Source organism: Anolis sagrei, chromosome 2 (genome assembly GCF_037176765.1).
Source record: "Anolis sagrei isolate rAnoSag1 chromosome 2, rAnoSag1.mat, whole genome shotgun sequence".
NCBI classification, from domain to species: Eukaryota; Metazoa; Chordata; class Lepidosauria; order Squamata; family Dactyloidae; genus Anolis; species Anolis sagrei.
In genome coordinates this window covers 122,305,712-122,323,637 of record NC_090022.1, presented here as the reverse complement: position 1 = coordinate 122,323,637, position 17,926 = coordinate 122,305,712, and the positions used below count along the sequence as shown (strand labels likewise).

Below are 17,926 nucleotides of genomic sequence, written 5' to 3'. Positions count from 1 at the left end.
CATTTTCATGAAATAAGGCAATTACTGAAAGGTAGGCAGGAAAGGGTTCATCCTGCAGTTTCTCTCCTTTAACTGTGCTTTAAGTCAACATTACAACACTTCAATCTATTTCCTTTTGGCAGCAACTAGTTACAAAGAAATAGTTTGTACTAATTAATTTAATTATCCAATAACAAATGTGTAATATACTTTTCTCTCCTGCTTCCTCCCTGATTTCCTCCCTTGTACCAGTCCCCGAGATGCCTTTGCTGCTCTCTCTGGGCCCATCCAGACAGGGCCCATAATGTGGGAGCTCCCACAGTTTTACTGGAGGCGTCCAAATGATGGAAAACCAAATTAATTCAGGACAAAGCAGGAAAACCCTGCTATGTCCAGAATTAATCTGATGCTTCATTAGACCTGGGTCTTCCTGAAAGACCCAGGTCTAATGGAGTATGGACCCTGTGGGAACTGACCCCTCAGTAGTCCTGGGCCCAGAGAAGCAAAAAAAGGAAACCTAACCCCAATTCCACCATGAAACTTTTAAAATAAAAGAAAAAAAATAGCAGGTTGCCATTAGGCCTTTCTGCATGCCTTTTGGAACATACCAATGTAGTTCTGGGGGGGGGGGGGGAGGTGGTATTGCTCCTGCACCCCCCCCCCACTTCCTGGTGCAACATTGGTATGTTACAAAAAACATCGTGGACCAGTGAATTTTTCTTTTATTTTAAATACTTGGGGGGGGGGAGGGGTTAGGGAAGCCTGCTTCTTTTGGGTGCCTGTGTGGATAACAATGCGGGGAAAAACGGGTTACTTTAACTTGTTTCCCCCCATGACAAATTGCTTTCTGGAAGTAAACCTCTATCCATGATGCTGGGCCTTCCGGCTCCTCTCCCAATCTTACTTTGTTGTTTTCTTCGTTCTTTCCAGCTGTTTAACTCACCAACACTTCATCCCTTGGTGCTCTCCCTTCTTAGTACTTCAATTAATTAAATGAGCTGAACCCAAAGCTGTTACTGCCTGAAGGAGGAAAGCCATGCAAGAATTAAATCAGACAATTTCCTTGTCTATTTACTTCTCCAGAATCTTTCTCACATTCAGGCTCAAGATGGTGTTTCCCCTTTTTAAAAGGCCAAGGTTGTTTTATTTATTATGAGGGCACTTATGGTGGGTTCTTTAAAAATAGTGGGTTCTGCAGAGAGTTAAGACAGTGACAAGTACTCTAGGGTACAGGGATTTGTTTCTGAAAAAAACCAAAGCCCTACCTTCCTCCTCTTGCTAGCAAGCTCTGTGATGGTGGAACCTGAGACATGGAAGAGTATGAGACAGATAAGGCCATAGCCAGGCCCGTAGCCAGGATTTCGTTTTTTTTTTTTGGGGGGGGGGGGGTGTGAATTTTTTTTCAGGGGGAGATTTCAGGGGGGGCTGAGTTTCGGGGGGGGGGGCTGAGTCTGAGTGAAAGAGGGTCTAGCCTAGCAAACCTTTTGTATCATTACCCCAATACCCCCATGCATATGGGATATATTGAGTATGGTGATCAGATCATGATATGAATAAACATAACAGTTTAAATAATGCACCAGTAAGGCCTTTTCGTGAACCATCATGAGAATTTCGGGGGGCGGGGGCTGAAGCCCCTCAAGCTCCCCCTCTGGCTACATGCCTGGCCATAGCTGTGCCTACACCTACCTGAATAATCTAGGTTAATGTACACCAGAACTGCTCTGATGCAGCCCAGTAGTGCCCCTAGAGCCCTTTGGTTTTCAACCTAGACAGCCAGTCCAAGGGCGCATCAGGACCACTGCTGCATTTGTATCACCAGTAACAAGCAACTTTCTGCCAGATGAGATAGAAGTGGCTCAATTGGAGTTGTAGACAGTGGATTAGGTCAGATCCAGCCCAATCTAGGAGTCCTCTACTCTTAAACTCTAGGATCATGAATTTATTTTATTTATTTGCTTTATTTCTATACCGCGTTTTTCAGCCTAATTAGGCGACTCAATTCTGTGTTCTCTTGAGTCGCATTAACAACTAGATGCAGCATGTCTGCCATGAATCCTGCCATGTATCATGTGGACCCAACACAGCAGCTGAACATTAAGTCCACATATTTTGGCTGTGTAGATTAAATATGGCCCACTGTCCATTCTACAGTATCTCAGCATCTTGTTTCCCACTCCAGGCTGTAGAGTTATAATGTTAGATAGGAGAATAAAGTTGAGAGTAAAAATCTTATCCCATTTCCCAGTTAATCCTTCAAGAAAGGAACAGGAACAAACTGGACCTGAAGTTTCCCCCTCAAAGTGAGTGGAAACACACAATGATCAGTTCAAATACAGACAAACCATTTGCATCATAATATTACTTCCTTCACTGAGGCCCCATTTACACTGCCACATAATCCAGTTTCTGTATCCTCATTGTATTGTCGAAGGCTTTCATGCCTGGAATCTCTGGGTTGCTGTGAGTTTTTCGGGCTGTATGGCCATGTTCCCAAAGTATTCTCACCTGACGTGTTGCCTGCATCTCTGGCAGGCACCCTCAGCAGTTGTGAGGTCTGTTGGAAACTAGGAAAATTGGGTTTATATATCTATGAAATGTCCAAGGTAGGAGAAAGAACTCTTGTCTGCTTGAGATAGGTGTGAATGTTTCAATTGACCACTTTGATTAGCATTTAATGGCCTAGCAGTTGTAAGGTCTGGCTTCTTACTGCCTGGGGGAATCCAGGCTGCAATCTGTATCCAAATTATTTGCTTTGAACTGAAATATATGGCAGTGTAGAATCATATAATCCAGTTCAAAGCAGATAATCTGGATTCAGAAATGGGATTATATGGCAGTGTAGATACTGCCAGAGTAGAAATGTTTGCAGTGTTGGGAACATTGAATGTTTTTCAACATTAAAGATGGCATGCTAATTCTGAGGCATACAAAATTTATCTCAAAAATATAATGGCATGATATTTTAGAGAGACATTTTCTCCATCAAAATGACAAATGCTGGTTGCCTGAATTTTTCTCCTTAATCTTTTTTAATGTTACGGAGAATCTTTTGTAAAGATTTATGCTTTACAATCCCCTTTCCTTGCTCTTTGTCTTCTAGAAGTTCAAAGGAATTAGTTGTATATGCTTTCCACATTGTCTCAGAATACAACAATGTTGATAAGTGTAACATTGTTTAAACTGGCTCTATCCCTCTTCTTACAGACCTATTCTGGCCTCTTCTGTGTCACTGTCAACCCCTACAAGTGGCTGCCGGTGTACAACCCTGAGGTGGTATCTGCCTACAGGGGCAAGAAGCGACAAGAGGCTCCTCCCCACATCTTCTCCATCTCTGATAACGCGTATCAGTTCATGTTAACTGGTGAGTAGGTAGCATCTTTTGAAAAAAGTGATGTTTCTTCTAAGTTTCTTTTTGAGGATGATGTAATATGATATGTCTTTGTATCTGAGGTCGTAAATTATTCAGAGTTTTGGAAATTAATGAGGCCATAAGCAAACTAAGAACTGGATAAATATTGGTTTCTTAGCATTTAACAAAGAAATATGCAAGTGATATGTATGTTTTGGGATAGCTGGGCCTCTAACTTTCTGAAGTATACATGATAGGATCCTACTACTGCTAGGATGGAGGTAGGTCCTTTTCACTACATTCATATTTTAAAGTCTTTTATATGCTTCATAGGATTTTCAAGTGTAGTATTACTAACACTAACCTTTAAAACTTTTTTTCAGATCGCGAGAACCAATCTATTCTGATCACGTAAGTATTCTTTGATTTGTCCTGTTGAAACAACTGAAATACAGTTTCATTAAGTAAACCATTCATGAATCTTGTACAACCTAAAAATGAACAAGTCATATTTGACATAAACCTTTATGGACCACAGCAGATTATAATAACAAGATTTAAGTCACTTCATAACCTCAGTGATGGGTGGATACTAGGGCTGGTCAATTCGTTTCGTTAATTCGTAATTCGTTAAAAAATTCGTTAATTTTTGAATTACGAAACGATTACAAAACATTTTTTTTAACCTGGAAGTGTTTTTAAATATCGAAACGGCAGGCGCCAAAAAATTTTGTATTTCCGTCCATTTCGGAAATACGTAAGATGGCCGCCTGCCGATGCTTGCTGAGAGGGGCGAGCGAGAGGGGCGAGCGAGCGGCGAGCGAGAGGGGCGGAAGCACTCTCTCCTGACATTTCACCCACATCTATGGCAGGCATCCTCAGAGGTTGTGAGGTCTGTTGGAAACTAGGCAAGTGGGGTTGATATATCTGTGGAATAATGTTCAGGGTGGGAGGAAGAACTCTTGTCTGCTGGAGCGAGAGGGGCGAGCGAGCGGCGAGCGAGAGGGGCGAGCAAGCGGCGAGCGAGAGGGCCCGCCAAAGTGAGTGCCTGCCTTCCCTCCTTAATAATAATTAATAATAATTAATCCCTATTCTACTAAATTAATAATTAAATTTAAAAAATATTTTAAAAATATTGAAAAAAAAAGGGCGCCATCTTTACAAATTGTTTTGTAAATATTTACGAAATTTCGTAAATACCGAAACTTTTTTTTGGGAAAGTTTTGTAATTATTTTAAATATCGAAACAAAAAAAAACCCCAATTACAAATCGATTTTAGAAACAATTTTTTGCGTTGTTACCCAGGCCTAGTGGATACCAAACAGCAGTTCTAATACAGACTTACAAAAATGAAAATTGTAAATCTCATGGTAGAGATGTGAAGCTGCATTCATTTATAGGGAGCCTTCTGGAAGCCACAGACTAAATGTGTCAAGAGTAGATATGTTCGCTGAACATTTTTTTCCTCCCTCAGCCACAAATCACACATGCAGTTTCATTCATGCACATCTATTTCCTCACATAACACATCAATTCATACCCTCAAACACACAAAGATTTCTTTCCCCATATTAGTATAACTTGCTACTTTATATATGCATGACCCCTTCAAATGTTCCCACCATGCTGCACATATGGTTGGGAAAGGCCTTCTATTGCCTGCAGTGCAAATCACAGTCAAATTGCGACATAAAAAGGTAGAGGGCTTTTTTTTTGTTACAAATGGAGGAAGAGAATCATCTTTTTTCTTCTTCATATGATTGCCTCTCCCACCCCTTAGTACCTTTCTACACTGACAGGCCATGCAAAGGCATCCAAGACACTGAATTAGCCCTGCATGCCATCCTGTCAAGGACTCAACCACCACAGAAGCAGTAGAGACTTCCTACTGCCCAGCCATGCTGAAAATAGTTTGGGGCTGCTGGCAGAAACCCTTGAGGTCCCTTACCCCCCCCCCCCCCATGTTGCAGTTGTCTCCAGCCATGGTACACCACCTCCCTGGTCTTTGGGGCTCTGGTTGGCATCAGTCAGAGCGCTGCTATGCAAAGGGAACTTGGAAGGGGGAAGGGGAAGTGGGATGACAGGTGTCCTCCTTCTCATCTCAGTGCATGGGCAGTAGGGGATAATGATAGGTGACTGCCATCCTGTGTCCCTGAATGCTTGAGCCAAGGAGAAAGTGAGATGGCAGTCAAGATAGCTGCAGCCAGTTCTAATTAGGAACCAGCACAGCTGTCCTGACAGTACCTAAGTTGGGGGGAAACCCAAATCCTATGTCAGGATTCAAACTTCCCCCAGATTCAGCTTAAACCCAGGCTAGACCACATTAAGGCAGCCTTGCAGTAGGTTCAGCTGGATCAGATATGTGTAGCATTTAGCCATCGTGGGCACGACTGTCTTAACAGGATGATAAGCCCCAGGGGAAAAAAACCTGCATGGGCCCTGTCTACACAAACACACACAGGAACACAAATTTAAATAATTGATAAAATAAAGATATATTTATCAGTACCAGGTAATAAGTCTACAGTTATTTTCCCCCCCTCACTTTGCTTGCTTACACTTTCTCTAACCCAGGCCCCCTCAAACTAAGGCCTGCGGGCCTCCAAAGTTGTTTACCCAGCACCCACCCTAAATTTTAGACCGAATCACCCTTAGTCTGAAATGACTCGAAGGCACACCACAACCACAACCACAATCATAATTAACTTTACTATCTCATTAGCCAAAAGCAGCCCCCCACTTCTCTTTTAAATACTGGTCAGTTTATGTTGGTTAAAATTGTTCTTTGTTTGAAATACGGCATTGTTCTTTTATGTTTTGACACTATAAATAAAATATGTGCATTGTGCATAGGAAATTTTCAAACTGTAGTCTGGCTTCCCAACAGTCTGAGGGACTGTGAACTGATCCTCTGTTTAAAAGGTTTGAGGACCCCTGCTCTAACCCTTTAATACACAAATAGAGTTCTTAGAACACAAACAACAGAGGCTTTGCGTCTGATAATGGAAATGCACACTGTCAGCAATTGTTGTCCCCAGCCCTTAATTGCCTCCCACAAATCCTTACAATATTCTGCTTCCATAACATTGCAAGCAATGAAAATGATAAAATGTCTTGTGTGAATGCAGACATTCTAATTCTTCAGTATAAGTTTTTCTAATTCTTCAGTATAAGTCACATTTTTTTCCTCTTTCTACTGGGTTTGAAAAGGTTTTGAATGTTGAACAGGTGATTGGGAAATTAGTGTTAAATTCTGGTCTGTGCCTAGATTAGCATGAAGCCCCTCTCCTCACGGGGCCCCTAGGCAACTGCCCAGCATCCCCATGCTTTGAGACAGTGTTGATCATGAGGCTGATCTAATGACACAAAAAACTTCAGTGGTCAGTATAGCCCCTAATTGGCTCCTTTTACCAAGGTATGCTTGAGAAGTCTTGTCCCAAAAGCCTAGGTTTTCACAGGCAGGGGAGAGAACAAGAATAGGCAGAATCTCCACAAGTATGCTTTAGAGTAGTGATAGGAGTTGTGTGGCTATGCAAACTCTGTTGGATTACAAGTTTCAGAAATTCTAGCCATCACAACTAATGGTCAAGCATGCTAAAAAGTGCAGTCCAACAACATTTGGAAATCAGCTTGATTCTCACCTGTATCTTAGGAGGATATAATGTTATCGAAAAATCGCAATCATGAATTAATTTTCTGCATCAATTGGCTTTCTTTTCTTCTTTTTTATTAACAGTGGAGAATCTGGTGCTGGAAAGACTGTGAACACGAAACGTGTCATTCAGTACTTTGCAACCATTGCAACCACAGGTGAAAAGAAAAAGGAAGAAGCCCCAGCTAGCCAAAGTAAAATGCAGGCAAGTTTGTAGCCAAAAGAAGAGAATAGTCTGTGATGATCAACAGATGAGATGAGATAAATCTATAATTTCATTTCTACTGTAGGGAACACTTGAGGATCAAATCATCAGTGCAAACCCTTTGCTGGAAGCCTTTGGAAATGCCAAGACTGTGAGGAATGACAACTCCTCCCGTTTTGTGAGTGTAGTGCAAAATCTCTAAGACTTTACTTTTGTTAAGGCTAAGACATTGATTAAGTATATGCAGAATATGCCTCCTGAGGTTGTTAATTATTTGTTTTTCTTAAAGGGTAAATTCATCAGAATTCATTTTGGTGCCACGGGCAAACTGGCTTCCGCTGACATTGAGACATGTAAGAGAGATTTCTTAAAATGTGTTATCCTTTCTATTCTTCTTTTTTTCCTGGACTAATTAGACTCAATTTCTTTGCCAGATCTGCTGGAGAAATCCAGAGTTACTTTCCAGCTAAAAGCTGAAAGGAGCTACCACATCTTTTATCAGATTATGTCCAACAAGAAGCCAGAACTGATTGGTAGGAAGAAACATCTCTTTTTGTGGGTGGACTAAGCTGCTGGGGTTTTTTTGCCAAAGTCTCCATTGCGTTGTGGATGGAAATAAATCCACATTTGTGTTTTCTCTTTACTCAGAAATGCTCTTGATCACCACCAATCCTTATGACTTCCAGTTTGTCAGTCAGGGGGAGATTACTGTTGCCAGCATTAATGATCAGGAAGAGCTGATGGCAACTGATGTAAGTAACATATAGACTCCCATCAGTGGCTTGCCATTTCCTTCGTGTCCCTAGTACCCCCTTGGAACAACCACACCATGGAATAGGTGAAAATTATTTCAATGACCATAATCCTAAATTCTGAAGGAAATAACTTGAGGTTTTAAAAGGGACCGAAAGTAAGAAAAAGTCAAACTGAGTGATTCACCTAATCCACAGATAGGCTAATTGCATTCCAAGCTATATTGCATACTTGCAATCCTCTTTTTCCAGTAAACATGCTGGACTGCCCTTTTGAGGGCCAAAAAGAAAAGGCAAGTGGCCTCTCTGGGAACCCCAGGGACACTTTAAATAAGTTGCAGGGACCCTTTCACAGTTTTATGACAAAATGTGGCTGATTCCCCAAACCAAAATTTGACTCCTGGCCACTTCCTTTTTATTTTTCTTCTGGGGCATTTTTTTTTTTTTGCTATCTGTGAAGCCCTGGGATGATCACAGGACAGAAAACTGGCTTGGTCTAACTTTACCTTTTATGTAGAAAAATATAAAAGTTTGGGAGTGATGGTGGGCACCTCTTTTGGTCAGAGATGGTTCACACCTCACTTGCCATGATATATTGTTTCAATTGAGGAATATCAGGAGCCAGTAATTGTTGAAATGGTCTTCCAAAGTGTCCACCTCCAAAAAACATTTAGTTAATAGGGAGATCTAGTTTTGGTTTAGCATTAGATTAGACATAGTTTTGAAAACTGATTCAGTTTTCACGATGCCATTGACATTTTGGGGATTAACTGCTGATAAAAAGCCTATTATTGGCACAATGGTTCCCCAAATGTTATGTTTTCAAGTGAACTTAACTCACTAGTTTTGTTCAGTATTTATTACTGATTCAATTGACAGGAAGCCATTGACATCTTGGGCTTCACTCCTGATGAAAAGACCGCCATTTACAAGCTGACAGGAGCTGTGATGCACTACGGGAACATGAAGTTCAAGCAGAAGCAGCGTGAGGAGCAGGCTGAGCCAGATGGCACTGAAGGTAGTCACATAATCCACTAATCTGTTTCATTGCGGTACACATTAGAGGTATGGAGGACTCTGACATAATATGTATAAGACACAGTCCATTTTGCCGTCCCTAAAAACATTCTAGGTTATTATTCCTATTTTCCTCATAAGAAAGACCTGGTAATGTGCCCACATCCTATTTTCCACATTAAACTTTTAGCATTTAAAGATTGAGATAAGAATAAATTTGCATAAAATCATATTAAGAATATTTTTATTTCAGGATTACACTTTAAGTACCTACTTTTCCCCCAGAGGCTTCAGTGCTGCATTTGTCAAGCACTGACATAACATCTCTTCTGGTTCAGATTCTGCCCTGTTTCTGGAAGAGAGAGGAAGGGGGAAAGGGATGTGGAGTAAGTTGAGAGTAAATGTTGCCTAAAATATATATATTTTAAAAATCAGGATTTGAGACTGCCCAGGTCAGTTAGGAGCTGCAAGTAGAGGATTGGAATCTACATGTGTTCCTGCTCCAGATACAGCCTTCAACCATTCCCCTTTTATATCTGCCAATATTAAAATGCCAAAGAAAGAAACGTAGATTTAGATTTGGGGTTTGGCTTATGTCAAACCTATGTAAGAACAAGCAAGTTATTTTACCTTCTATAAACCTGGGACTTGTGCCTTTTCCAATATGCATTGACAATCCCCTTTTAGCCTAAACAGTATACACAAGGTTCATAATTTGTCATCTTCTCACCTTTGTTCTTAGTTGCTGATAAGGCAGCCTACCTCATGAACCTGAATTCAGCAGATCTGCTAAAAGCTCTGTGCTACCCCAGGGTCAAGGTCGGCAATGAATATGTCACCAAAGGCCAAACTGTCCAGCAGGTAATGATCTATGAAATAAAACCTGATGTGTCAGTTAATCACAATAAATGTTTCCTGGTCCCTTTTATATTATAGCTTTTGTAATTTCTTATTCCAGGTTAACAACAATGTTGGCGCTTTGGCTAAAGCTGTCTTTGAGAAGATGTTCTTGTGGATGGTTGTTCGTATTAATCAGCAACTGGATACTAAGCAACCAAGACAGTACTTCATTGGAGTGCTGGACATTGCTGGCTTTGAGATCTTTGATGTAAGGAAATAAGAAAATTGAATCTTGGGTTCCCCACATGCCACCTCCAACTCTTGTTTGGTTCATTTTTCTTCTGGTGACTTTTTTTTCCTGGGAGATTAGCTCAGAATAAGAGACGAGTCTCCACAAGTTTCAAATCCATTACAGAAAAAATGCTGTAGTGACAGAGGGTAACAAATTGTGTTAATTGAATAGTAAGGCATTGCCATGCATACTTTATACTAATGTATAAGTCAACCTCATGTATAATCAAGGGCATGTTTGGGGGCCAAAGTTATGGAATTGATTTGACCTGTGAATAAGTCATTTTGAGGAGAGAGGAAAGCTCCAACACCACCTTGGGGGACCAGTTGCCCTTGACAGTCTCCCACCACTTTCCCACCCAGACATTCAGACTACGCTTTTGCTTTTTACCACTCAGAGAAGCAAATAGTTCCTTTTTTTATAAGACTTAAGGCACAGTGCTCATATCGATCAGTTAACCCAGGTTTTTTAAAATTGATTTTAAGACTGCACTTTCTAGACTTATGCATGAGATTATAAGGTATTTTCAAGAATCAGTTAGTATGTAAAAAGGGATAGTACTACCAGACTCAAAACTAGAAAAAGAGGATGAAATTAACAGGTCTTGTAAATTAAGTAATTAATTAGTAATTTTTTGAAATGTAGAAAGTTCTGATTGAAGTTGATGGGGCACTTAAAATCTTCAGTGCTGTATATATCTAGCATTTTTTTTAAAGTTTAACACAATCTATTAGCAGCATTGCTGTTTATCCATGTAATCTGATCACTGCCCAAAACACATTTTGATGCTTCAAATCTTGGACCAGCTTCTGATTTAAAAAATGGCATCAGTGTTTCTCTATCAGTCCTAGTTTTTGAGATAATTAACACATGCCATTTACCAGTTGCCATCTGCTCACTCATAGAAAAGCATGACAACCATATCTAAGAAACTAGAACTGATACAATCTATCTAATGCAATTTTCTGAATCAGGACCCTAGATAACCCAAGGAACACACCTAAAAGCCAAGACACCAAGATTTTTTGTTGGGTTGTGTTGAGTACCTAATCAATTTGAATATCTAATGCATAGATCCTTGTAATCTAGATGAAGGGAAGTTATACATTAAATATCAATTGAAATAACTTTTATTGTTAAGTTTTCAAAAACTAGTGTTAAGATTGAGTGCTATTGGTTTGTGTGTTTAAAAATATTTTCTCACTTTATTTTTCTAGTACAACAGCTTGGAGCAGCTCTGCATCAACTTCACCAATGAGAAACTGCAACAGTTTTTCAACCACCACATGTTTGTGCTGGAGCAAGAGGAGTACAAGAAAGAAGGAATTGAATGGGAGTTCATTGACTTTGGAATGGATTTGGCTGCCTGCATTGAACTCATTGAGAAGGTATTTACCTCTAAGTAAATATGTCTACACATGTCTTAAAATGTAAATGCCAGTGTAAAATGTGTACTGTTTGGAATTATCATCATCATCATTAATTTATTTCTTATCAGTTTTACTATTTAAATAATAATTAGAATTACAATTACAATCATTATGAAGATGTTATTTTAAATCATAAATGTGTTAAAATAATAATTTTTATCGCATGTGTTAGAAATAATAATTTCTATTTCACTTTTCCAATGCGGGGGGGGGGGGGGGGAGCAGGAGGGAAAGCAGCTTACAAGTTAAAAAACCATATATTTAAATTTTGCAAGATACCTAAGTTAAAACAAGGTTGAACAATCAAAATATTTAAAAGTAAATTTAAAAATGTAATTAGATGAACACACATACATAAGCTCAAAAATTAGCACAATCCAATGTATTGTGCAGTTGAGAAAGATCTTATATAGTCATTCATCAGATGCTTATACAGGTTTGTGTATGTGTATTTGTGCAAAGAGCGACCTTCTAACCCATGCACAAAATACATGAAGAGGCAAATAATGTTATTTATCTGAGAAGGATCTTCCACGGCTTACGGAAATTATTTCCTGATCAAAATTATGTAAACATTTGGTTTCTTCATATGTATTTATTTATTTATTTATTTACTATATTTATACCCTGCCCTTCTCACCCTGTAGTGGTGGCTTACATATATAGGCAGCAATTCAATGCCATATGATATGTACATAGTAAAATAAACGTATACATTAAAGCAATCATTAAAAACATGTCAAACCTTAAACCCATTTATTTAAAATCACATCATTCGATATCATGGTCCAAGGCCGTTCCAGGTTGTACTTGCACTAGTCCATATTCTCTTATTGCACTGGTAGATTACTGACCAAATGACTGGTCCCACAACCATGTCTTTAGCCTTTTCCTGAAGATCAGGAGGAAGGGGACTGTAGGATAGTTACTGTTGTGATATTTATTTCAAACTACGTATTTATTCCTAGCCTATGGGCATTTTCTCCATCCTGGAAGAAGAGTGCATGTTCCCCAAGGCAACAGACACCTCTTTCAAGAACAAGCTCTATGACCAGCATCTTGGCAAAAGCAACAACTTCCAGAAACCCAAGCCTGCCAAAGGCAAGGCTGAGGCCCACTTTGCCCTGGTGCACTATGCTGGCACTGTGGACTACAACATCACTGGCTGGCTGGACAAGAACAAGGACCCCCTCAATGAAACCGTTGTGGGGCTGTATCAGAAGTCTTCAATGAAGGTTTTGGCTTTACTGTTTGCTGATCGTCCTGCAGAAGGTAATTTTTCAATCACAGCTCTGTATAGAAGCTAAGTCCATCAACCGTCACAGCCCTTTAATGGGAATGCTGGCACAGTGCTCTCAAGTACAGTTGATCCAGCAGAACAATTAATAAGTTCTTTTTTTCATGCTCTGAGAGACCCAGAAAGTCTGTTGATTTTGTGTAGTCTTCACTCTAATACATCAAGATGACCGTCAAGGCAGCAGGGCAAGGTGATATATGAAAAATCTCACCATCTGCTTTGACTTTTTTAAAAAAAAATTTCACTAGTAAAAATTATAACAACAATAAGGGAAGATGGGACTATAGTTGCATTTTACCCAACTAGGCCTAGTGCAGAATAATATTTATATAAGCCCTTTGGAAGGTAGGACAGTTCACTCCAAATCAGCACTTCCCAGCACTGTAGTATTTAGATAAAATAGAAAGAGATTATTCTTTGGAAGAGTAAAGACTTTAAAGTTGGGAATAATTTATTTTATTGGCCGAAGATTGGAGAATGGCTCAGGCTCTAGATATGAAATATGAAGCACAGCATACTTTACACAATTTAAAGCAAATGTTTCTTGGTTATTATTGTAATATGGTTTATGATATAAAACCATACACTTCATTCTGTCAAGTTTTACAACTCCTCTGAGGTTTTTATTACGTACCACACGCAGCCCATGCTTCAGGATAACCCTGTTACAAATACTGTAAATCAGGGGTCCTCAAACTAAGGCCCGGGGGCCGGATGCGGCCCTCCAAGGTCATTTACCTGGCCCTCGCTCAGGGTCAACCTAACTCTGAAATGACTTGAAAGCACACAACAACAACAACAACAACAACAACAACAATCCTATCTCATCAGCCAAAAGCAGGCCCACATTTCCCATTAAAATACTAATAAGTTTATATTTGTTAAAATTGTTCTTCATTTTAATTATTGTATTGTTTTTAAGTATTTTTTGCACTACAAATAAGATATGTGCAGTGCACATAGGAATTCATTAATTTTTCTTTCAAATTATAATCCGGCCCTCCAACAGTTTGAGGGACTGTGACCTGGCCCCCGGTTTAAAAAGTTTGAGGACCCCTGCTGTAAATGATGCTTTGTTCACATCCAGGGATGTAATGTAATATTCTTCCATAAGAATGCCTAACAATCTCCCTTAATTGACTAAATGTTATGTACTTTATTTTACATTGTACATATCAAGAAATGTTGTTTATGTGGGAGACTAACATGTAAGACCTCATATGTATAGGTGTTAATTGCAACATTTCCTTCTATTTTGCAGAAGGGAAGAAAGCTGCTAAAAAGAAGGGTTCTTCCTTCCAGACGGTGTCTGCTCTTTTCAGGGTACAGTGAAATCTTCACTTTGGGTGTCCTATCCGTATAAACTCAGTAGAGCTACTGGGATATATATTACAGGGGAGGACTGGATTTTGGCACAGAACATGTGCTTCATATGCAAAAGGTCCCATTTTCAATCCCTGGCATCTCCAGGGTTGGCTGGGAAAAAACCATGGGAAGGCACTACCCATCAGTTTGCAGCACATGCATTCAACTAGATAGACCAGTTTACTTAGACTGAGTTAAATACAGTAGATTAAAGGTATAGGCAAATTTGGTTTTAAAATGCCACTAGAGTATTAAAGTCAAATCTTAGATCAAAGGCATGCCAAAAGTATACGTTAGTGAACTTGATACTTTCATATCTTGATTCTTCCTGTTACATAAAAAAAATTAGGGACTATTTTTTCTTGAAATATAACTATCTGTAAAGCAGATATTATTTTCTAATCCCACAGGAGAATTTAAATAAGCTAATGACCAATTTGAGAAGCACTCACCCACATTTTGTGCGCTGCCTCATCCCCAATGAAACTAAAACCCCAGGTGAGATAAAGAATTGCACTTTGATTTTTAAAATACAAACATCAGACATCTATAGAGTGCTTTGTGGTAACATGTTTTTTCTGATTTCCTAAGGTGCCATGGAACATGAGCTTGTATTGCACCAACTGAGGTGTAATGGAGTGCTGGAAGGTATCCGAATTTGCAGAAAGGGATTCCCTAGCAGGATCATTTATGGTGATTTCAAACAAAGGTTAGCAAGGCCTCATCATCTGAATGTATTCTAGTTATCTTTATTATTTCTCCCTCCCACATGTAATACCTTGAATACTATTTCTGATTCTGTATCATAAATTTTTGTTTGAGTTACATGGATGTTTGGGAAGAACTTCAAACAGGAACAATGTAGCACTTTAAGAATGTAAAGTAAAGAATTGTGGAGCTGGATTAGAATTCACACCATGAGTTTCACAACATTTCTCCTCATTCCGGTCTTAAGTAAATTCAACAGCTATTTCGGTTAATAGCCCCCACAAAAGCAGTTGCTTAAAGTTGATAATAACTCTCTTTGAAACCTGTTATATTTTGCCACTCTTCCTGTTTTAATTAGTCGTTGGTGGTAATATTTCCTTCAGAATTTTTTTACAAGATCCTACAGTGGATTTGTTTACAAGATCCTACAGTTATTAGTCTAATTCAATAGAGCTCTTCTTATAATCATAACTCCAAATGATGTGTATTCCCATATTTTGCTTTCTCTAACAGATACAGAGTACTAAATGCTAGTGCCATTCCAGAGGGGCAGTTCATGGATAGCAAGAAGGCTTCTGAGAAGCTTCTTGGATCCATTGATGTTGACCATAGTCAGTATAAATTTGGACACACCAAGGTAAAATTACTCTCTATCAAAATGATGTAACATTTGAATTTGTTGAATGAGGAGTCAGTACTTTATAACATTTTATTTTTACAGGTGTTCTTCAAAGCTGGTCTTTTGGGTACTCTGGAGGAGATGAGAGATGACAAACTGGCCCAATTGATTACACGTACACAAGCCGTGTGTCGTGGTTACTTAGCAAGATTGGAGTTCCAGAAAATGATGCAACGAAGGTAACTGGACACATAACACTATGTAACATGATTTTTGTTCCTATGTTATAAATGTCATTTCCAAATTGGTGCTATCATAAAAAAAACCATAGAAAACATTTATTAAACTGCAAAAATGTTTTTGCATAACATCCTGCAGCACATTTTGCTATAGTTTTTTAATGAATAGAGTCTCAACCAATTCAACATAGTTTGTGGCAGCCACAAAGATGAAGCATAACAACTACTTTCAAAGTAAACATCACATAATTATACAGGAAATAATACTTTCAAACCAGGAACAGAAAAAAAATCAAATTTTGTTATATAGTGTAATTACTAGGCTTGGTTGATAAAAAAAATGGTTCAAAACTCGTTTCAGATGTACAGGGCGCTGGTGGTTCAATTCGGAACTGAATTCCGAATTTTTCTGGAAAAAAAATCGGAACTTTCTAAAACTTCCAAAATTTCAGAATTGCTTCGTTAATGGCAGACACGATTGTGCAATAGTGTCTTTCAAGGCAACGCACAGCAATCAAAGAGAAAAACAAAAAGCCCTGAGAGGTTTTGGGGCTTTTCAGCAGATTCCCTCAGTTAGGGAAGTATATTAGGCACTAGGCAGGAAAGACACTATGGGATTTCTAGTGTCTTCTTAGGCAACTCACAGCAAAGAAACAAAGAAAAAAAGAAACAGGCAGGCAGACAAGCACGGCTTGCAACAACCATTCTCCCAGCCCTTCTTCCTTCCCTTGGTCTTTGCTGTTTTCTTTCTCTTTCTCTTTCCCTTTCCCCGTTCTCCCTTCTCCCTTCTCTTTCCCATCTGCGACTGACCCTCTGAGCCATGTGCTCCTTCTTTGGAAGCTTTTAAACAGAGGCCGGATGGCCATCTGTCAGGGGTGATTTGAATGCAATATTCCTGCTTCTTGGCAGGGGTTGGACTGGATGGCCCACGAGGTCTCTTCCATCTCTTTGATTCTATGATTCTATGATTCTATATACAGCAATGACGGCCAGTGCCAAAAACCCTCCCCTCCCCAATACTTCTCCCCTGATTGGCTGCGAGGGGAGGCAAAGAGCCTCCTAGTAGGCTGAATCATTTCAGACTCATTTCCTGAGTCATAACAAAAATGGCAGAGAAAGCTTCAAAAGGACAAAGGGACTTCTGGGTTTTTAAAATGCTTTGAAATTCAAAAAGGTAACTTTAATGAAATTATTACGAGTAACGACTATATATATGCTCGTAATCATTACTCGTATGCAGTTCTATCCATGAATAGTAATCACAATAACAAACACAACTGACTGTAATATAAAATACAGAACTGTTTGCCATCAAGTGCACAAGTAACAGGTAATCATCCCAACTTCTTGGGTACTGTACCTACATGATACAGTAGAGAGCAAACATTTTTTACGTCAATGCCACATTTCATACATACATATAAAATGTTTTAGAAGTGTGAAGTGCTATAAAATATTTTCCGTTACTGTGACTCTATGGACTGTAAACACTATATGAGGAGATCTATGACAAGAATGCAAAATGAAGTTTGAGCCTGAAAATAATGTTACTGAGAGATGCTTATTTGACATAGATCTTCCTATTTTCATGTGTATCATCACAAACCCCTCACTTTACCTGTTAAAAAAATTAACCAGAGAGTTTAAGTTGAGTACAGCAGCAAAAAGATTTGATAAGCAAAAAGAAACTCTGATTACACTGAGATTATTCTAAATTTAAATTTTCTTTTATCTTCCAGAGAGTCCATATTTTCTATTCAGTACAATATCCGCTCATTCATGAATGTCAAACACTGGCCATGGATGAAGCTGTACTTCAAGATAAAGCCTCTGCTGAAGAGTGCTGAGTCTGAGAAGGAGATGGCCAACATGAAAGAAGAGTTTGAGAAAACAAAAGAAGACCTTGCAAAATCAGAGGCCAAACGGAAGGAACTTGAAGAAAAAATGGTGTCCCTGATGCAAGAGAAGAATGACTTGCAGCTCCAAGTCCAGTCTGTAAGCACTGACAACATCTTTTTGTTGCTGTTCTATTGATTTGATGAATGATATTGGTTAGTTTTATGAATTTAGTTATTCCAATATTACAGGGAAAATGTAGTGAGTATATATTGGGCTATTTAGGTTTTCGAGGATATAGCATGAGGGATATGGTGTCCCTGATGCAAGAGAAGAATGGCT

General features: G+C 39.1%; 1 protein-coding gene across 2 annotated transcripts in view; it reads left to right on the top strand.

Annotated features, from left to right (window-relative positions):
• The window catches only part of LOC132765547 (myosin-1B), a 33,874-nt gene that overhangs the window by 3,842 nt on the left and 12,106 nt on the right, over window positions 1-17,926 (top strand). For both annotated transcript variants that reach the window (XM_067463810.1, XM_067463809.1), the window contains exons 5-22: window positions 3,187-3,343; window positions 3,715-3,742; window positions 7,069-7,189; window positions 7,275-7,367; window positions 7,479-7,542; window positions 7,624-7,722; window positions 7,838-7,941; window positions 8,821-8,959; window positions 9,701-9,819; window positions 9,917-10,066; window positions 11,308-11,478; window positions 12,489-12,792; window positions 14,079-14,140; window positions 14,593-14,680; window positions 14,774-14,891; window positions 15,404-15,527; window positions 15,612-15,748; window positions 17,488-17,743. In XM_067463810.1, the coding sequence (XP_067319911.1) occupies window positions 3,187-3,343; window positions 3,715-3,742; window positions 7,069-7,189; window positions 7,275-7,367; window positions 7,479-7,542; window positions 7,624-7,722; window positions 7,838-7,941; window positions 8,821-8,959; window positions 9,701-9,819; window positions 9,917-10,066; window positions 11,308-11,478; window positions 12,489-12,792; window positions 14,079-14,140; window positions 14,593-14,680; window positions 14,774-14,891; window positions 15,404-15,527; window positions 15,612-15,748; window positions 17,488-17,743 (2,334 nt within the window). The remainder of the gene's footprint in view (window positions 1-3,186; window positions 3,344-3,714; window positions 3,743-7,068; window positions 7,190-7,274; window positions 7,368-7,478; window positions 7,543-7,623; window positions 7,723-7,837; window positions 7,942-8,820; window positions 8,960-9,700; window positions 9,820-9,916; window positions 10,067-11,307; window positions 11,479-12,488; window positions 12,793-14,078; window positions 14,141-14,592; window positions 14,681-14,773; window positions 14,892-15,403; window positions 15,528-15,611; window positions 15,749-17,487; window positions 17,744-17,926) is intronic.